Source organism: Suricata suricatta, chromosome 6, assembly GCF_006229205.1.
Source record: "Suricata suricatta isolate VVHF042 chromosome 6, meerkat_22Aug2017_6uvM2_HiC, whole genome shotgun sequence".
NCBI lineage: Eukaryota > Metazoa > Chordata > Mammalia > Carnivora > Herpestidae > Suricata > Suricata suricatta.
The window spans coordinates 49,606,502-49,628,302 of NC_043705.1; the positions used below are offsets into that span (position 1 = coordinate 49,606,502).

Genomic DNA, 21,801 nt, shown 5'->3' on the forward strand with positions numbered 1-21,801 from the left:
CTCTGAGTGGTTGGGAGAAAGAAAATAGCGATTTGACTTAGTTACACTATTTTGTAACTAAATCTTTACCTCCCCGAATTATTTTCATTTTAAAAGAAGATTAAATGTGTGATATAATTTTCTTGATAACTTTAAGACAGATTTAATCTTAAAAATATGCCATCTGCCTCTTCAGAAAAAAAAAATTCCCTTGGGTAGAGGAAAGAGGCCTGGTTTGTAATGTTCCGCAGCTTGTATGAAGTAGGTAACACTTGTTTTCTCCCCTAAAAAGCCCCCAAAGAAATAGCTTTTTTACACAGTTGAACACTTCATCACCCCAAGAGTATATTAAGGTGAAAGTTGTGAGCAATGTGAAAATAAACCTTTTGAGGTGCTGTATGATCCCTCTGTTTCTAGTCTGATACCTTGGGTTGCTGAGAGTTAGTTATCCATATTCCCAAGACCCCGAGCCCATCAGCCATCAGTCTGGGGAGGCTTGTGTGCTGCTCACCTCAGGCAGCCTCACCTGCTTACCTCCGTGGACTGTTCAACTGCTGTCGTTTTCTTGGACTGGAGCAACTTGAGGAAGCACCGCAGACCGTCTCTGAGTGAAGGCGCTAACAGAAGTGGACTTCGTAATTGCTGTATTAGGTGTGCATCTCTCTCCCATTTGGAGACCGTGTAACAAGTTGTGGGTCACTTTACCTTTAGGTAAGTTTTGCTGTGCTTATCATGGAGATCATTTCTCAAATAGTGCTTTTCGCCTGGGACAAACGAAGCTAGGACTTTTTCAAATTTCACGTCATATGTAGCAGAGAGCTAGGTGGTTGTGGTAGATATTTAATAAATGTGGTGTAAGTGAAGCAGTGTTTCCAATGGGTTGCAGAGAAGAGACTATGTTACTTCTCTAAGTAATTACCAGTGAATTCAGCAAATGTATGATATGCTGTGAAATCAGGTTGACTGATTTTTTTTTTGAATGCCACTTTATCTACTTCAGAAAATAAAGCTTGTGAGTTTGAATAAAAGATCTGAAAATTAGCTGTTTCTGAAAAGATACGTTGAACTTTTAAAAGCACTATAGTTTGGACTGTTTTATGTTTTTCTGGCCTTAAATTAATTGGAGACGTCATATGGTGTCAATCTAACCTAATCATGTTTTTATTGCAGGAGGCAGTGAGAAAGCCCGAGAACGCCACATAGCAAGAGGAAAACTTTTAGCCAGAGAAAGAGTGGACAGTCTTATAGACCCAGGGTTGGTACAGCCCAAGTTCTAACTCTGTGCTCTCTAATATGTGGCACTCTCTTAAACGGTTTTATAAATAAATGATTTAAAATTCTGATTCATACCTTAAGAGTCAACAGCAGATGTTTACCGAGAGGCTACTAAATGTGAGACACTTACAGGTGCTAGTGATACATGAGTAAAGGAAACTGACACAGATCCTTGCCCAACTGGAGTTTACATTGTAGCAGGAAGAGAGAGAAAGTAAATGATAAATATGGTAAGTTCTATAGTATGTTAGGAGGTGAAAAATGTCATGGGAAAAAGAAAGACCAGAGTAAGGGAGAAGATGAGGTTTAAGTTGTAGTTTTAAATAAGATGGAAAGGGTAGGCCTCATTGAGAGGTCTGAGCAAAGATTTGAAGGAGTAAAGAGAGAGACCTGAAAATACTGGTGAAAGAGTGTTACAGGCAGAAGGAATGACAGAAGCAAAGGCCCTGACGTAGGAATGTGCAGGATATAGTGATATGCTTAAGAACCCAGTATGCCATTGTGTTTGGGGTAGAAGGCATGAGGGGAGAGTGGTAGAAGATAGGGTTCAATGCCATAAAACCTTGTAGGTCATTGTAAGGGTTTGGGATTTTGTTTTTAAGTTTATTTTTATTTTGAGAGAGCGAATGAGAGGGGGAGGGGCAGAGAGAGAGGGAGAGAGAGAGAATCCCAAGCAGGCTCTGCACTGTTAGTGCAGAGCTCAACATGGGGCTCAAAGTCAAGCACCGTGAGATCTTGACCTGAGCCAAAATCAGAAGTCGGAGGCCTAACCGACTGAGCCACCCAGGGGTCCCAAAAGTTTTGGCTTTTATCCTGAAAGAAATGAGAGGCTCCTGTGGGATTTTTGACCCTGAATCTATTACGATCTATGTGACTTACATCTGAAAAGAGTCATTCTAGCTGCTGTTTGGGGAGTAGAATGTGGGCATCAAGGCTGGAAGCACCAAGATGAGTTAGACGGCTTTGGTACTGATTCAAAGGAGACATGAAGGTGTCCTGAACTAGGGTCGTAGTAGTGGAGGTGATGAGAATGTCAGGTTCTGGACATGTTGTCAATATGGAGCTAACCCAGTGGGATTTTCTGAAGGATTGGAGTGCGGGGCAGGGAATACAGGTGGAGAGAAGGGAATGAGGACTCTAAAAGTGGTGGGTTTTTTTTTTTTTTGAGTTTCATTTTTATTTATTTTGAAATAGGGGCAGAGAGAGAGAGGGAGACAGAATCCCAAGCAGGCTCCACACTGTCAGTGCAGAGCCCCTGTGGGGCTCAAACCCATGAACTATGAGATTATGACCTGAGCAGAAGTCAGATACCTGAGCCACTCAGTTGCCCCTCCCTTTTTTTTTTTTTAATGTTTTAAGTTTATTTATTGATTTGTGAGAGAAACAGAGCAAGCAGGGAAGGGGTGGCGAGAGAAGGAGAGAATCCCAAGCACGCTCCACACTGTCGGTGTGGAACCCAATGTGGGGTTCCAACTCACGGACCGTGAGATCATGACCTGAGCTTAAACCAAGAATCAGATGCTTAACCGACTGGGCCACCCAGGCGCCCCCAAAAGTATTTCTTATGACATAGACCCATACTCCCAACCTGGAGAAACAACACTGTTAACACCAAGTGTATATCCTTCTAGACTGTTCTTGTGTATATGTGTAATAGACACATTTTTAATAAGAAAAATGGAATCATACTAAATGTGTTTTATAACACCTTTTTTCTCCCCCTCTCACTGGGTCTTGAACAGTGCAGTAAGTGAAAGGTACAGTATAGCTGTAGTGGTGTGGAGCCTGGTCCTTGGGGTTAGATAGTTTATTAAAACCCACCCCTGCCGCTTACTAGCTGTGTGACCTCAGACAAGTGACTCCGTTTTTTGGGGTTTTGTTTTTAGTTTCTCCGTCATTGGGGATCATAATAGGACCCAACTCGGGAGTCAGTTCTGAGGAACAAATGAGTTAGATTTTGAAGCTTCTAAAAGAGAGCCAGGCACAGTGTAGGGGTTTATATAAGTGTTAGATGCTGCTCTCTTTCTATACTAATAAGCACATTTGTACAACATCTTTTACAATAGATACTTGGTGTTCTATTGCATGGTTATACTGTGTAAATCCTTAAAATATTCTCTAGATTTTGTTTTAAGTATTCTTTTTTGTAGGTTTTATACGTATTCAACATGCATGCGTGAAACATTGGCTCATTAATCTTTTCCACGTGTAACTGTTTAAATATATGCATTAAACAAATAACTTTAGGGGTGCCTGGGTGGCTCAGTCGGTTGAGCATCCAGCTTTGGCTCAGGTCATGATCTCACGGTTCGTGGGTTCGAGCCCCGCATTGGGCTCTGTGCTGACAGCTAACTCAGAGCCTGGAGCCTGCTTCACATCCTGTGTCTCCCTCTCTCTCTGACCCTCCCCTGCTAGCGCTGTCTCTCTCTGTCTCTCAAAAAAAAAAAAAAAATGCAGAAGAAAAAAACTTTAATTCAGGCAGTATCCTTTCTTCCTTGCAGGTCTCCATTTCTGGAATTATCCCAGTTTGCAGGTTACCAGTTATATGCTAATGAGGAGGTCCCTGCCGGTGGCATTATTACAGGCATTGGGAGAGTCTCAGGGTGAGTGTTCTACTTCCACTTCGTAATGTGGGGCAGGAAATGATGGACGGGCACAGGCTTCCAGCACTCAGTGCTTTGCATATGAACTTGCAAGTTTTGTGCTATTTATATTATGTAGGGCTGAGGCTTCCTACCCAGACATGTATTAGATTTTTCTGTGGAGCTGTAGAGACAAAAATTGAAGGGGGAAAAAACCCCATAGCACAGGTTCTGGGGCTCAAATCCAAATCTTCCTACATAATCAGAATCTGCAGGTGTGGGCTTGGCTTATATCATTTTCCAGGGCTCTGTAGGTGATCTACCATGTTAGAGGAGTCATTCTCTAACAGTGGTCTTCTGGTAGCATCAACATCCCCGGAGAACTTGTTAGAAATGTAAATTACTAGGTTTTTCTAAGAAGTAATTAAATTAAGTTTTGAGGGTGGGGCCTGGCAATCTGTTTTTATTTTATTTTATTTTTTTGATGTTTATTTATTATTGAGACAGAAAGAAACAGAGCATGAATGGAGGAGGGGCAGAGAGAGAGGGAGACACAGAATCTGAAGCAGGCTCCAGGCTCTGTGTGAGTTCTCAGCACGGAGCCCAATGTAGGACTCGAACCCACAAACTGTGAGATCATGACTTGAGCCGAAGTTGAATGCTTAACCGACTGAGCCACCCAGGTGTCCCATGGCAATCTGTTTTTAAACAAGCCTTCCAAGGTTCTGGAATGCTAATATTTGAAAACCACTCTAGGTTTAGGGAATGTTGATTGCTAGAACTTAATTTTATTTGTGTATATTTATGTATGGTCTCATATTTACCATCTCAAGTTAGCATGCCAGGCATTATAGCAAACACTTCCCTCTGATTGGTTGTTTTATTTTATTTAGGGAGGGGGGAGAGAGCACACATGTGTGAGTGGGGGAGGTGCAGAGGGACAGGGAGAGGGAGAATCCTAAGCAGGCTCCACACCAGCGTGGAGCCCAGTGCCGGGGCTCTGTCTCACGACTGTGAGATCATGACCTGAGCCAAAATCAAGAGTTGGATGCTTATCCAGCTGAACCACCCTGGCACCCCTGATTAGTTGTTTTAATCATCACCACAGCTCTGTGAGAATGGGTATTACTGTTCTGCGGGTAAGGAAGCCTGCTCAGTGAGATAGATAGCTGACCCAGGATCAAGCCGCTGGCAAAGCCCAGCCGTGACCTCAGCTGGGTGGCCTCTGAGCCTGATAGAGTTTTATTCGACTCACATGCTGATTTATGGTGTGTGTGTTCTTATACCTTCTCCCCATGATCCGTGCCTTCAGGGGAGGTACAGCCACGGCCATTCACTGTTCTTGCTTCACTTTCCTGTTCCCCCAAAACTATTCCACTGCTCTTTGCCAGTTACGATCTGCTTAATATATACCCAGTGTGGAGACATTTTCTTTTTGGACTCGTAGGGGATGCTTAAAAATAAACCTTTCATAAAAGGATAAACTTAATGCAGAGTCAGACTAAATTCCTAAACATGAAATACTTAAGCAGGATAGTTACTGTTAATTACATCTCCAGTTACTGTTAATTACATCTCCAGGTTAGAGCACGCTCTTCCACCTTCCCTGTGCATACAGTAATATTTTGCTATTTGTGCTTTTATATTTTTCGTTTCTGTTTTCTTTGTTTGTGCCTTGTTCTCACTTTACCAGGTCCTCAGCTTGGAAGGAAACTGAATTGCACTTAGTTGTGTGGGTTCAGGAGTTGTCAGCCTCCATTAGAATCGTTGCTTTAGCAATTTGTAGCTGTTTGACCTTCAGCAAATTGCTTGACCACGCAGGGCCTTGGTTTGTACATCTGAGAAACACGATCCATTATAAACTAGAATAATCCTAGCAGCCATGACAACTGTAGAGGGTTGTCATGAAACTAGAGAAAGAAACAAAAAGGGGAAGAGAAGCACCTTGGTTCCTTAAGAGATACACAGTACACCTGGTGGTGTTGCCCCGGAGAGCAGATGTCCTCATGTCGATGAGAGTGGAAGCTCTGTCCCTGCAGCATGGTCACGGGCAGCTTCAGCCTGGAGCCACTCAGAGCCAAGCCCATTCATGAGGTCATTAAGAACTTTTATGCTTTTATTGCTCTTTTATATATTTTTGAGTAGTGCTGGGTCTTTTGATCGAGCCTCCATGATACGTTCTGAAGTAGACCCCAAGGAATTTAATGAGAAAACTTGTATGAAATTTATTTCTTTTTTTTTGTAATTTGTTTTTAAATATTTTATTTATTTTTGAGAGACAGAGACAGCGCAAGCAGGGGAGGGTCAGAGAGAGAGGGAGATACAGAGTGTGAAGCAGGCTCCAGGCTCTGAGCTGTCAGTACAGAGCCTGACGTGAGGCTTGAACCCACGAACCATGAGATCATGACCTGAGCTGAAGCTGGACGCCCAACAGACTGAGCCACCCAGGCGCCCCTGAAATTTATTTCTAAGCCAGCTTACAATCAAGGACTCCTTGCCTAAAATAGTAACTGACTGAGCACATATTTTACGTGGCTTATAAGGTCCTGTAAGATGTGGTCCCTGCCTGCTTCCCTCACCTTCCTTTTGTACTCTCGCTGTGGCCATCCTACTCTTGCTGTCCCATGACCCATGCAAAAGTCCTCTATATGTGGGGCCTGTACTCAAGCCGTTTGCTCTGAATGAAGTGCTCTTCACTTGGGTCTTTGAATGGCTGGCTCCTTCTCATCTTGCACGCTCCATTCATATTACCCCTGGAGCAGTGCTTAGGAGCCTGCCTTCTAGAATCAGATTGGTTTTAACTTACTGGTTGGTACCCTTGGGCCAGTTGCTTAACGTTTGTGCGCGTTTCCCCATCTGTAAAGTGGGCTATCTCACATACCTAAAGCCTTAAAAGAGCACCTACTACATTGTAAGTGCCATGTCAGGCTGGGCTGTCATTGTTTTTTTTTTTTTTTTACCATTTCTTGACCATTGTACCTTAACATAGCCTCATCACCATTGCTTTGTTTTATTATATATTTTACCTTGTTTTATTACATGTTCTATAGTAACTAATAGTAATATATGTTGTATTCCTGTAATAGTATGATTTGTAGATAGATGTATATGGGCATTCAGATGACCAAAGTATGTTTCTCTTGCATATCTGGTCTTGGTCCACAGTTCTGGCTCGCAGCTCCCAAAGCTCTTGCAAGTGCTGACAGTGGTCATGGTGCGTTTTGTTCTAAGAGTGAAGGCGGCTTTCGGACCCCTCCCAAGGGCAGGGCCTCGTTGTCCAGAAAGTGTGATTAGAGGGTTGGAACTTCTCTGCCTCACCTATTCCTCCAGTCCCCACATTTGGGTAAGGGAGATTGAACCAGCTAATGGCCACTAAATTACTCAGTCAGGGACTACGCAGCAAAGCCTGCATAAAACCCAAGAGGACTGCGAGAGGGTGTGGAAGCTCCCCGTCCTCTCCCCATACTTGCTCTGTGCTTCTCTTCACTGGGTGTTAATTTTGTCTTTTATCATATCTTTAATGAACTGGTAAACGTAAGTATTAACCTGAGTTCTGTGAGCACTCTAGCAAGTTAAAAGAACCTAAGGTGGAGGTCATTGGAACCTATAGTCTGTAGCTGGTTGGTCAGGTAGCACAGGTCACAGTCTGAGCTTGTGACTGACCCCTGGAGTGGGAGGTGGAGAACAGTCTTGTAGGACCAGCCCTTAGCCTGTGGAATCAGATGCTGTTTCCGAGCAGGTAGTGTCGGAACTGTGTTGAATTCTCGGACACCAGCATTACCCACAGGGAGTGTCCGAGAATCATTTGATGTTGAGTGTAGGTGAGTCCCGCCCCCCAACATTGGGACTGGAAACCCAAAAAGATTTAGTGTCTATAGAATTAGCTTGTTTTATTACAGTTTCATAGCACATACAATCAGAAGTAATCTTACAGATTTGTTGTGTGTTGTTTGCTTCCCCTAACTGATCCTCTCCGCTGGAATGGGAGCTCTGTGACATCAGGAATTTTCCCCTTCTTGTTTACTCTGTGTCCTGAGTTCCTCGAAAAGGACATGGCACATAGAACACACTTAAAAAATATTTGTTGAATAAATGAATGGGTGACAGGAATTATTTTATGGGTCAGATTATCTCTTGTGGTTATTTCCAGAATGAGATAGTGAAATTATATACTTACAGGATTATGCTCTATTTTTGTTTTCTTTATTTGGGGGTGGGGCATGGGATTCCCCCTTACTCCACAGTAATTTCAAGTAGGTAAAGACAGAGGGACCAGAACACAGCCTGGTTTAATTCCATTGCACATTTTAAACCTTGTAATCTCCTCACAGGCACCAACTTCCAAGTTGTTCTCTATGCACATCAGTAACCAAGGTTTCATACTGAGCATGTGCATTTTACCCCCATGAGACTCTTCTCTGTTATGACACAGACCAGGGAAAGATTTAACCTTTTCTGTAGAGCTGTGCCAGTGTTGGATATTATGACTGAAAAAGGTTCCCTCATTCACTAGGTGTAAAGTAGCAGTTCATTGTGATTTAAATGCACCTTTCTTACAGAAATAGTGTGGTTGTATATATTGTCACCAGTCTTTCTCTGGCAAATGATAGATGCTCAGGCTGGTTTAAGAAAAAAAGAACTGGGGCACCTGGGTGGCTCAGTCGGTTAAGCATCCAACTTCGGCTCAGGTCATGATCTCAGAGTCCATGGGTTCAAGCCCTACGTTGGGCTCTGTGCTGAGAGCTCAGAGCCTGAAGCCTGCTTTAGATTCTGTGTGTCCCTCTCTCTCTCTGCTCTCCTCCACTCACATTCTGTCTCCCTCACTCTCAAAATAAAGACATAAAAAAAATAAATAAAGAACTTACTGACTCTTAGCTGGTGTGGGCATAGCTGGATCCAGGAGCTCAGGCAGTATTACCAGGTCACAGGCGTGTTTTGGCTTTATTCCCAGGCAAGCTTGCTTGCTATCTTTCTTTCTTTCTTTCTTTCTTTTTAATGTTTATGTCTTTTTGAGAGACAGAGAGAAGCTATAGGAGGAGTAGAGTGAGGGAGACACAGGATCCGAAGCAGGCTCTGCAGTGACAGCAGAGAGCCTGACACGGGGCTTGAACTCATGAACCGCAAGATCATGACCTGAGCCAAAGTTGGGCACTTAACAGACTGAGCCACCCAGGCGCCTCTTCCAGGCAAGCTTTCTAAACCCAGAGACAGAGCTAGCTAGAGGCAATCCCAGTTTGTGTTCTGTAAGGTCAGCAGCTGAGGTAGCAGAGCCCCTAAGAGGTTAGGCTTGGGGTCCACGCACTCCTTCCCCCTTTTTTAAGTACTTATGTTTTATGTTCAAGTTCAAATGATCCTTTTTTCTGATGTTTACTTAAGAATAGTTTTTTGAACTTAATGCTTATCTTACTGTCTTGAGGTTCAAATTAGAGTTCCAGTCACCCAGCTTTCTTCTCAGAATTCCAGTTAAATCCCCATAAATTAAATAATCCAGAATAACAGTAGCTAACTTTTATCTAGTATCCGCTGTGTTCCAGGGAATGTTTTAAGTATTAAATGAATATTTTTAAAAATTAAAAAAAATTTTAAATGTTTATTCTTTTTAATGTTTTTTATTTACTTTTGAGACACAGAGAGAGACAGTGCTAGCAGGGGAGGGTCAGAGAGAGAGGGAGATACAGAATCTGAAGCAGGCTCTAGGCTCTGAGCTGTCAGCAGAGCCCAATGTGGGGCTTAAACCTACGAACCGTAAGATCATGACCTGAGCTGAAGCCGTATGCTTAACTGACTGAGCCACCCAGGCACCCCTTAAATGTTTATTCTTGAGAGAGAGAGAAAGAGTATAATCAGGAGAGGGTCAGAGAGAGAGGGAGACGCAGAATCCAAAGCAGGTTCCAGGCTCTAAGTTGTCAGCACAGAGCCCAGCGTGGGCTAGCCATGAGATCATGGCCTGAGCCAAAGTCAGACTCTTAACTGACTGAGATAATATGCATACTTATCTCAGTATAGAAATAAGTATCCATCTTATCAATATGAAATAGATATTACTATTATCCCTATTTAAAATTTGTTTTTTATCATGTACAAGTGAGAGAGCTGAGGCATATGAAAGTCCAGTAACTTTCTTGAGGTCACTCAGGAGTGAATGGGGGCTCACGCCGTGGCTGAGCTGCAGTATGGACTTGGGGTAGAAAGGGCTAGTTCTTGTGTATACCTTCGAAGATACACCTTGGGGCCGGTCTCACTTGAACCACATGGATTAGAAAAGAGGCCGTGTCTGAAAGAAAGTTTAGTTCTGCTGCCAAAATAATAGATTGTGGGTATGCAGAGCCAAGAGATGTACAATGCAGTTTTTTTGTAGACTAATTTTATGTTTTATTCCATAACGTGACCTTTTTTGTTTGTTTGAGAAAGAGAAAGGACACGCGTAGCACGCACACATGAGCAGGGAGGGGCAAGGGAGGGAGAGAATCCCAAGCAGGCTCCATGCTCAGTGCAGAGCATGATGTGGGGCCCCATTCCATGACCCTGAGCCAAAATCCAGAGTTGGATGCTCAACCTGACTGAGCCACCCAGGCGCCCCTGTGACCTTTTAGTAAATAAGTGAGAGTGGCTCTGTCTCTTGTTCAGGGTCACATACCCAGCAAGCGGCGGGGCCAGCATTTCACCCTAGCTTGTCTGACTCTGTTGTCTGGCCCCTTTCCAGGACCATAGCTTCTTAAGCGTTTGTAGGGCAGCACCCCCGGGCAGGGGAGGGCGGTGCACGCTGGGGTGTGAGATGATAGCCCCAGCTACCTGCCATAAGCATGCATTCCCTTTGAAACCTGATTTGTTTACTAAAGCCTTGAAAAACTGGCATTCTACTCTAAAATGCTAACTGTAGTGTGGAAAAAGGCTTTATATCCGTAAATTCGATGCTCTAAGGAGGGGAGCCCTTTTATCTTGTGGGGAGCAGTGCAGGCTATATACCCTGACAGGAGGAATCCAGTGCTAGCTGAGGCCGCTGTTCGGTTGCTGTTCTCTACCTTATTTTCAACAGGTATATCCAGTGACTTGCTTTTTAGAATTCTAGAGAATATAAAGTGAGATTTTAAAGCATATCATATATAGGGGCGCCTGACTGGCTCAGTTGCTGGAGCACACAAGTCTTGTATTCGGGGTTGGAAGTTCAAGCCCCACGTTGGGCATAGAGATTACTTAAAAATAAAACCTTAAAAAAATAAAAATAAAAATATCATAAACAAAATAATATTTTGTAAAGAATACACTGTTGTTCACCCAAGTTTCCTTCCGGTTTCCTGGCAGGGTGGAGCAGTTTTCTTTACAGGTAGTCTGCACTCACCGCCCCCCCCCCCCAGCTCTTTGTGTGTTCCTTGTGGGCGTGGCACTCAACCAACTGGTTCTGGTGAGAAAGGGCACCATTGATGATGCATGTTTTCGATACACTGTTTTATTTTATTTTTTATATTTTTTAAGTGTGGTATTTAAACTTTATTTTGAGAGAGAGAATCCCAAGCAGCCTCCAGACTGTCAGTGCAGAGCCTGACACGGGGCTTGAAATCACAAACTGTAAGATCATGACCTGAGCAGAAACCAAGAATCAGATGTTTAACTGACTGAGCCACCTAGGCCCCCTCAGTGTACCATTTTATAGCTTGTTACTTTAAGCAAGATAGATATCGTATTTTAAACTTCTTTTAGTTTTATAGAGGAAGCAGGTGGTAGTAATATTTAAGAACGTTTGAAAATATGAAACATAAATTCTCTTGATGGGTCAGTTTTCATTTTTCAAATTACCATCCTAAAAGGAAACTTGGTGGTTTATTATGAGAGATTTTTCACCCTTGAGACTTAGACGTGTGTGTGTGTGTGTGTGTTATCTTGATAGGATCATTTCATTGAAAGAACCATTATGAAATATGGCTGAGGGTAGTTTTTCACTGTTAACACAGGATCGATAACTCTTGAAACATCAAGTATGAGTTTGCATACTTGTTAAAAGTGATGGTTTTATACTATCTAAGTGAGTATGTGGCCTGTGATTTCATGTCATGAGATGGTCTGCTAGGACCGTCATTGGTGATGTGTACTAGAAGTTCAAGGTTGCACTGAAGTGTCTTGGCCTTTTAACTTTGAAGAAGTCTCTCATACTCTCTTTTTAATGAAATTTCTATCTTTCAGAGTAGAATGTATAATTGTTGCCAACGATGCCACCATCAAAGGAGGTACCTACTATCCCGTGACTGTGAAGAAACATTTGCGGGCTCAAGAAATTGCAATGCAAAACAGGCTCCCCTGCATCTACCTGGGCAAGTCACAAGAGTTGTAAAATGAATTATTTTTAGGTGGTGAAATGCAGGACTGTTGAGAGGGCTTTATATGCCATCATCATTGGGTTTTTATTTTTTATTTTTTGATAGAGTTTGAAGGAGGGTCAGAGAGAAAGTGGGGGGACAGTGGATCTAAGGTGGTGTCTGTGCTGACAGCAGAGCCTGATATGGGGCTCAAACTCCGAGCCAGGAGATCATGACCTGAGTTGAAGTCGGGCTTAATTGACTGGGCCACCCACACACCCCCGTCATTGGGTATTTTTAAAAACCGTTGGTTTCTCCTATAATTACAAAAGAAATGCATGTTCTTTGCTGAAAACTTGGGAAGAAAATGTGAACACAGGCTTACCCATAATAACACCACTGAGGAATAACCTCTCAGTTTTTTCTCTGTGTGTGTGGATTTTTTTCTTTTATATATATTCTTTTTGTCTTAACCTTAATGAGTTCAAACTGTGAGAAAATAATAGTTAATATTTATGGATCACTTGAGTGCTAGGTACTAATTTAAATGCTTGAGTATGTATATAATTTTCAGCAAATGCAATTTAAGAAATTTAATTTTTAATGATGGTGAATTTATATTTGAAATGAAAATGCACTTAAACCTGAGGATTTTTCAAAAGAAACATAAAAGCAAGGCACTTTAAAATTGGCACTGCCTGGATAATGGTTTAGTTTGGTGAAGTACCAGCATATGTATATGGTTTGTTTTTGAGAGTGAGCAGATACTGGCTTAGAGATTTTTTTTTCCTTCAAAAGTTAATTTACCTGGTTGATTCACAGTGTGAACTTTTTTTGCACATATGGAAAACAGCAAATGAGGCCCTACTATTAACAGGTGCTGTGCCAAACACTGTAGGGAATGAAGTGAAGAGTATTAATGTTGTCCCCATCTTGGGCAAGCTTAAATGCGCTGGAGACAGGACGTCATGTATTAAATAACAACGGAAGACATGAAGGCAAGAGTAGTGGGCATTGGGTGAGCTAACCTTTCTTAACATTGCTATTAGCACTCGCCCTGTGCTGACCTAAGTGCTTTATATACACTGTATACGAGCTACCGTCGTTACTTTGATTTCACAGGTGAGGAAAACGAAGCATGGAAAGGCCAGGACAGGCGGGTAGTCACTCAGATGTGAAGTAACCAAGCTCTCTTCCAAATTCAGCTGACCTTCTCAGCCCCCACTCTACTCTGCAGCAAAAGCAGTCCTAGAGGCAGCATGTGGCACGTTGTCACATCATTTCTCTAGAAGGTTTCATACTGATTTAAAAGAAGGAAGGATACTTTTTTTTTTTTTTTTTTTTTTAGCTCAACGGGTGAAGAATTTGCGGTGTTACTGGGGCTTTAGCTGGTCCTCAAAGGAGAGAATATCCTAAATATTTCAAGTGGAATTTTGCACAGGGAGGGATCCTAATGGATCTGATGAAAACAGTGAAATTTTTGGCTGCCTAGGGGGACGGGAGAGAGATGCCGTAGAGTAGTTTGGAACGGCGATAGGCAGGTGGTTTGTGAACGTGATTAAGAGCTGCCGCCGCCAGCGGTACAAGTCTTCACGTGCACGGCTTGTTTTGTTCACGCAGACGTGCTTATTTCTGTTCTTTCCCTGGTCTTCAGTTGATTCAGGAGGCGCAAACTTACCTCGGCAAGCAGAAATATTTCCAGATCGAGATCACTTTGGCCGTATATTCTATAACCAGGCAATTATGTCTTCTCAGAATATTGCCCAGGTAACTTCTCATTAATGAAAGGTATTGCTTTTTGCTCCAAATGCCTTTGCTCACTAGATACTCTTGAGATGATTTAAAACAGAATTTAATACAGAATTTAGATTTTTTTTTCCCCACAGAAAGTGCGGTTAGGTCAGATTATTCTTTTAATTATGGGCATGCTTTTATGCTTTAATAAAGGCTGTTCACTAAAGGAAAAGAGTTTTTCAAAAGAAAGGACACTGAGTAATTGCTCCATGAGCAGGGGTTGGGCAGAGAGAGAGGGAGACACACAATCCAAAGCAGGCTCCAGGCTCTCTGAGCTGTCAGCACAGAGCCTGACGCCAGGCTCGAACCCACAAACTGTGAGATCATGACCTGAGCCGAAGTTGGATGCTTAGCCAACTGAGCCACCCAGACGCCTCAGTAATTCCTTTTTTAGGACTATGCTTTGAGATACTCTGGTGTCTGAATGAGGAGACATGAGCAAGAAAGATTGTTGTACCATTGTCCTAGCAAAAGTTAACAAACGACCTAGATGACTGTTATTGGAGATGAATAATTCCACTTGTAGCTGTTAAAATGAATGAACTAGAGTTGCATGCATCAACATAAATGGTCTCAAAAAATAAGTTGAGTAAAAATGATAGTAGAATAAATGCATAGTCACTTGCTTTGTATGTAAATGTTAAATACATTAAAAACCTCTTTGTCTTAAACATGTACATGGGAATCATACACTCAGGCTTAGGACAGTGGATAACCTTTGAGGCGGGAGGGAGGAGAAAGAGGGCAGGCAGGAGGCTTCAACTATATTTGAAATATTTTATTTCTTTAAAGCAAATCTGAAGTAAATTTGACCAAATGTCAAAATTTGTTAAGACTGTGTATTAGGTTAAAGGATTAACCTTAAAGTTAAAGAATTTATCATTCTGTAATCTTTAACGTTTTGGGCATGTTTGAAATACTTCATAATACTGAATAATGCTTTGTTTATGTTTTGTTCCTGGATTTCTTAAGTTTGTAGTGTTTTTAGTAATATTCTAATGAACTAGCCTTTTCTTACAGTTATTATATCTCATCTTTATTTTCTATCGATATAGTACGCTGTTAGCATTTATTATATATTTTATTGTTAGGTAGTGGCTTTGCCTATCTGTGCTTTATATATCTAAATAGAAACCTTAGCTTTGCTCACTTGTGCATAGAGGGTCTTTCCATTGCACAGTCTGAAATTCTTACCGTGATATTTTGTTTTATAGGGGACATTAGCCCATCTAATCTGGTATTATAATTAGTATAGTTGTACTAACCTTAACCTTGTATTGGTTTCCTAGGGCTACCATAACAAACTTCCCACAAACTGGGTGGCCGAAAATAACAAAAATTTGTTCTCTCAAGTTCTGGAGGCTGGAGGTCTGAAATCTAGGTGCAGCTGCACTGGGCTCCCTCAGAAGGCTTTAAAGCAGATCCTGTCCCTCGCCTCTGCCAGCTTCTGGTGGCTCCAGGTGTTCCTTTGGCTTGTGGCTGTATGACTCTGATCTCTGGCATGTTTACCTTCTCCCCTTTGTGTCTGTGTCTTCTCTTAAGGCCACTTGTCATTGGATTTAGGGCCCACCCATGTCATCCACATGATCTTATCTCAAGTTCCTTACCTTAATTACATATGCAAAGACTCCACAAAAGGGCATAATCAAAGGTTCTAGAGATTCAGATATGGACATATTTTGGGCGGGAGCGGGGGGCATCATTCAACCCACTATAGACATGTCAGCTCGCTTATTCTTTTCCCTGTCTTTCCAATCACGTGGCTTGTAAATAATCAACATGTAACTGATATTTATGAGGGACCTACTGTAACCGAGGCACTGCTTTGGTGAATACAATCAGGTAGGATCTCTTCTCCTAGGGAACCTAAAGCTTGAAGTGCTTTAAAAAACAGATCTTTTTAGGAGTGCCTGAGTGGGCTCAGGTGGTTAAGTTCTTAATTTCAGCTCAGGTCATGATCTCATGGTTTGTGAGTTTGAGCCCCACTTCGGGCTCCATTCTGACAGTGTGGAGCCTGCTTGGGATTTTCTGTCTCCTCTGTCTCTCTGCCCCTCCCTTGCTCTCTCTCTGTCTCAAAATAAATAAATAAATTTAAAGTCTTTTTACAATTAAAAGTGTTCACATAGTTTTGAATAAGTAGTACCTGCCTATGATCAAAAAATCTGAAATGTCTAAAGGGCATTTGAATGCTTTCCTTTTTCCTATTTTAGTTTCTTAAGATTTTTTAACATCAGTATTTCTTAGAGCCACTTCTCTTAGCATTTCTTTTCTCTGTTTTACTCCAGTAGGAAGTTCAGGGTAAAGGTGTACCTCTATTCTTAGAAACCTCTTGGAATTTGAGAAAATTTTCTAATTTCTCTTGTGTACTCATTTCTATAGCTCCTGTTTGGATCTATTCCCTAGTAAATGAGCTCTAAACCCGATGTCTGCACTGAAGCTGTTGCTTCATACTTCACTGGAGAAGTCAGGCTGTTTGAGCATTGTTGTATTAAAAACAGCACTTTTGCTGCCTTTTATCTTAGAAACAATTGTCCCTCTTCCTCTTCAAGGCTAAGCTTTTCATTTATAATCCTAATGCCAACCCCTCCTTTGTGCCTCATGATTTATCCCTTTTCTTTCTCTTACTCTAATATTTTCTTATCCACTTTTTCCCCCTCACAGTCAGTAACTCTGTTGACTTTCTCTGTTTTTTTTTTAATGTGTTATTTCTTTCTTTTGAGGGGAGGGGTGGGATTATGAGTGGGGAGGAGCAGAGAGGGAGGGAGACAGAAATTCCAAGCAGGCTTTGCACTGACAGTGGATTGAACCCACCAACTGTGAGATCACGACCTGAGCCGAAATCAAGAGTTTGATGCTTAACTGACTAAGCCACCCACACACATTGACTTCCTCTGTTTTTAAAAGAAAAAGTAAAAGCAACCAAAGAAGTGACAAAAGAAAAGGACCTTTTCTATCGTGTCCTCTTCCTGAGGCTTCCCTCCTTCCCTGGATCAGCAAACTCCTTAAGAACTGACCAAGGACCTTTGTTCCTGACTGCTCACTCTCCATAAAACCTAGTACCCTCAGAGGTCCTGCTAGCCTCCTAGAGACCAGATTCTTACTCCACACAGTCTCTTGGAGTTGTGATTTGTCCCCTTTCCTGAAATCTTCCTTAGGCTTCATGCCACTGGCTTTTCCTTATTCTCCCATTCTCTCCATTTAATTCTCCCCACCCCACCTGGGAACTCATCCTTAATGGTTTCATAAAGTCTCATGACATCCCTTTCATCTCCGTGATCTTTCCTGACTTCTCTCTGCATCTCCACTTACACCTGGGAGGTTCTGCTGTGTGTGGACTTCCTTTTGGTACTTAGAGCCTCGAACTAGACCTTGAGCACATTCACTTCTCTACTGATGGTTCCTTCACCTGTGTCCCTGTTTGCACTTAATGGTACTTCCTTTTTGGGCTTTTTCCTAGGGTTGAAACCTTGGTGTGTCAACCTTGACTCTTGCTTGCTTTTGCCCTACCTGATCATTTTTGCTTAAAAAAAATACACACACACACATGTATATGTATATATACACACATATAGATATACATACACATGTATGTGTGTATAAATGTATATGTTTATAGTTATATAAATCTATCTATATGTATCTTTCTCATTTTTGTATCCCCAGGATCTCTTCTGGTGCTGGACAAATAAGCAACACATAATAAACCTTTGGATTGACCCTCTCCACTCCATCCCTACTGTCATCACCATGGGTAGTTCGGGCCTGCGTTATCAGTTACAGTGTGACACTAGCTGCACCTGCCTTGTGTTCCTGACTACCTAGTCTTTCTTTTTCTGTCCACTGTACATGTCACTGCAACGTTACTCTTTATCTGGTTCCTTGGTTCAAAACCATAATTTCTACAAAATAGAGTTCAGACTTAATAGCCTGATACATGAGACCCCTTGTGATCTAGCTCTGATCGCATGTTCTAGCCTTCTTGCTCACTGTAAAGCACTGTCGGTCTGAACCGCTCGCTGTTCTTCATATGCCCCATGGCCTTTCATGACTGCTCAGGTCCATGCTCGGCCCTCTCTTTCCCATTCCTTGCAGTCTAGGTCTCTAGCCCATTTTCCAAAGACATCTCAGATGCCATATTTTGCAGGAAGGCTTCCCTTTGAGCCATACCTTAATAATGATGTTTATTCCTTTTATCTAGATATATCCTGAGAAGTTTCCTTCACTAGATTCTAAGCCTCTTGAGATAAGAGACAATATCAGATAAATATTTATATCCTTACACTTTTCTCTCAGAAGGTACTTTTAGTCAATATTTATTAAAAAAGTGAAACTCTTTGGACACGTGGGTAGCTCAGTGGTTAGGCATCCTGACTTTAGCTAAGGTCATGATCTCATGGTTCATGGGTTCAAGCCCCGCATCGGGCTCTGTGCTGACACCTCACAGCCATGAGCCTGTTTCAGATCCTGTGTCTCTCTCTTGTTCCTCCCCTGCTTGTGCTCGTCTCTCTGTCTCTCAAAAATAAATAAATGTTACAAAAAAAAGAGTAAAACTCTTTATATAACTGTTCAAGTTATATCTGATGTACTGAGTACGAGTTCTTATATTTTAATGTATGTTTTATTATTTACTTACTGAAAGAAACTGAACTTGGACTGAAAGAAACAAGTTTTTATACTTTATTTTTTAAAGGTTTTATTCATATACTTTATTACATGAAGCAGTCACGTGTTGTAACTCCAGTCACGTTACCTGTGCGTTTTGATAGAGAGCACTAGTTTCTTTAGTTGTTCAGTTCCTTCTTTCCTCCCCAACGTTGGTTTTTATTTAATGTTATTAACCTTGCCCATTGTAAATCCACTTATCCACTTAGTTCTAAGATGTATGTCTCTTGAATTTTTTTTTTTATGTTTTTATTTATTTTTGATACAGAGAGAGACAGAGCATGAGAGGGGGAGGGGCAGAGAGAGGAGGAGACACAGAACTGGAAGCAGGCTCCAGGCTCTGAGCTAGCTGTCAGCACAGAGCCCAACGCGGGGCTCAAACCCACGAATGTGAGATCTGACCTGAGCCGAAGTCGGAGGCCCGACTGACTGAGACACCCTGTTATTATCTCTATCTTTGCAGTGGTAAAAATGTGGACAGATTTCTACCAACCTGAAAGGTTTAAAATTTTTGTTTCTGCTACTGAGGAGAAAAGGCTGTTACATAAGTCACCTACGTACATCTGTATTCTCTTCTGTTTCATCTTTCTCTCCTCTCTGGTATGTTTTAGAACCCTTTTTTTGTTTTTGAAGTTTAGAACTTGGCATACTGGTGTCTGGTTGTCTTGCTTGGAGTCTCACGTCCTGAAGATACCTTTCCTGGGCTTTCTCCAAATCCATGCCTGATGTCTTAATGATCTTGGAAACGTGCTTCTGTTATTTTCTGGATCATGACTCCCTGTTGCTGGCTTTTGAATGGTGAGGCTTATAATTCTCTTCAGAGGTGGGATCTTTGTTTCCTTTAGGTCTTACATCACCATTAATTTTTAAATTAGTAGACAGGGCGCCTGGGTGGCTCAGTGAGTTGAGCATCTGACTCTTGATTTTGGCTCATGTCATGATCCCAGGGTCGTGGGGTCAAGCCCTGCGTTGGGCTCCACAGTAAGCATGTAGCCTACTTAAGACTTCCTCTCTCTCCTTCTGCCTCTCTCCCCTGTGCACGTGCAATCTCTCTCTGTTTAAAAATAATTTTAAAATTAGTGGTGGTCTGGTCTAGCTAGATCTTTGCCCTGCTGCCATTACCTGGTTCTGTTTGACTGTAATCCTTTTGTGCACCAGGAACAAAGTGTTTCCACTGTGACTGACAGTGTATTTCTTCTGAAAGAGGCATTATTCACTTAGCCATGTGAGGTGCATCTCCTTAGGCCTTTCCCTCATGTTTCTTTAGCGTCCCTGCCTGTTTGTTCTTCTTTTGGAGATGTCTTAAAATTATTTCAGATGTTTCTGCTTCCTTTTTTCCTTCCCTGCTCCCACTTTCACCCTCTTGGCTTAACTCGTTATTTTTGAAATTTATTTTCTTTTTTATTTGCTTCAGATTATGGTAATTGTTTTGAGGGACTTAGGATAGGGGATAGGCACTGTGTATCTTTTTTTTTCCATTTAGAAAAGGTGGTTTTATTAAAGCTCATGGATAAGACCCCTGGGCAGAAAGAGCTGCCCATTATTTTTTATTTTTTAGATTTTTTTAATGTTTATTTTTGAGAGAGGGAGAGAGAGTACACACAAGTGGGGTAGGGTGAAGAGAGAGGGAGATACAGAACCCGAAGCAGACTCTAGGCTCTGAGCTGTCAGTATAGAGCCTGATGTGGGGCTTGAACCCATGAGCCATGATATCATGACTTGAGCTAAACTCAGGTGCTTAACTGACTGAGCCACCCAGGTGCCCCAAGAGCTGCCCATTATTTCAAAAATGCATTTCACCCTGTCCAAGAAGTCAAAGAGGGCCTGGTGGAGGAACGAAATCATGCTGACTACTTTGAGGCAGATAAAAGGACAAAGCAGGATATTCTGGGTAAGGTGGACTTTTTTATTTTCTGTGCACATTTCAGCCTGTCTTTTTAGCACAGATAAGCATGAATACTCTAGAACCAGTGGTGTGATCAGTCAGAATAATTGATAATGTCCTTAAATTTTGGACAGCTATTGAACTGATGTGTGAATTTTGTGGCTTAAAAAATTTTTTTTAATGTTTTATTTATTTTTGAGACAGAGAGACAGAGCATAAGCTGGGGAGGGGCAGAGAGAGAGAGAGAAAGAGAGGGAGACACAAAATTCAAAGCAGGCTCCAGGCTCTGAGCTGTCAGCACAGAGCCCCACGTGGGGCTTGAACTCACGAACCGTGAGATCATGACCTGAGCCAAAGTTGGATGCTTAACCGACTGAGCCACCTAGGTGCCCTATGGCTTTAATTTTTTTTAATGGGGGCTCTGTAGGTAGTTGAAGCGAACAACGTGATACAGGCAGTATTTGCTTTCCACATTTATTTGGAATTGTAAAAGAAGTGAGCTGAGAGATTTAAAAACATTATATTTTTAATGGCTTTTCCATCAAGCAGCTGAGACTTTTCCCTCTCTAAATTATATTACATTTATCACCATGTACCTTTGAACTGGATAGACTTCTACAATTTCTCAGTGGAAGGATAGAGGTCTAGAGTTCACACACCTTTTCTGAATTAACTATAAAACCTCTTGACTCTCTCTAGGAGACCCCTTCTGCAGGGCAGGCTGCTGATCTGCAATATGTAATTTGGTTGTGGTGCAAAGAGAACCAGTCTCTATTTGTTTAGGCAAGACCTGGAGGGTAATGAAATTTTGTCTGAAGTTTTTGCACACTCTTACCTCTGTTTTGTAGAATCTCATTTCCTTTTTTAAAAGAATTTTTTATTTTTATTTTATTTTACTTACTTAGTTTTTATTTTTTTAAGTTTATTTATTTTGGGGGGGAATGAAAGAGAGAGAAAATGCAAGTGGGGGAGGGCAGAGAGAGAGGGAGAGAGAGAGAGAATCCCAAATAGGCTCTATGCCTCCAGTGCAGACCCCATTGTGGGGCTTGAACTCATGAACCGTGAGATCATGACCTGGGTCAAAATCAAGAGTTGGACGTTTTACCATGAGCCACCCAGGTGCTCTGTTTTTTATTTTTTTAAGTAGGCTTCATGCCCAGCGCAGAGCCCAACATAGGGCTTGAACTCACATTCCTGAGATCAAGACCTGAGCTGAGATCAAGAGTCAGACGCTTAACTCACTAAGCCACCCTGGTGCCCTGTATCTCATTTCTTTTTTCTCAAAATTTCTGTTTGTGCCTTCTGAGGCAGTGATGGCGGATAGTGTTACAGT

The 21,801-nt window shown here is 41.9% G+C and overlaps 1 protein-coding gene across 1 annotated transcript in view; it reads left to right on the forward strand.

The window, feature by feature from the left end:
• MCCC2 (methylcrotonoyl-CoA carboxylase 2) overlaps window positions 1-21,801 on the forward strand; it is a 59,814-nt gene that overhangs the window by 10,355 nt on the left and 27,658 nt on the right. Inside the window, exons 3-6 of the mRNA XM_029942406.1 lie at window positions 1,150-1,234; window positions 3,756-3,857; window positions 12,015-12,142; window positions 13,782-13,894. Coding sequence (XP_029798266.1) covers window positions 1,150-1,234; window positions 3,756-3,857; window positions 12,015-12,142; window positions 13,782-13,894 — 428 coding nt within the window. The remainder of the gene's footprint in view (window positions 1-1,149; window positions 1,235-3,755; window positions 3,858-12,014; window positions 12,143-13,781; window positions 13,895-21,801) is intronic.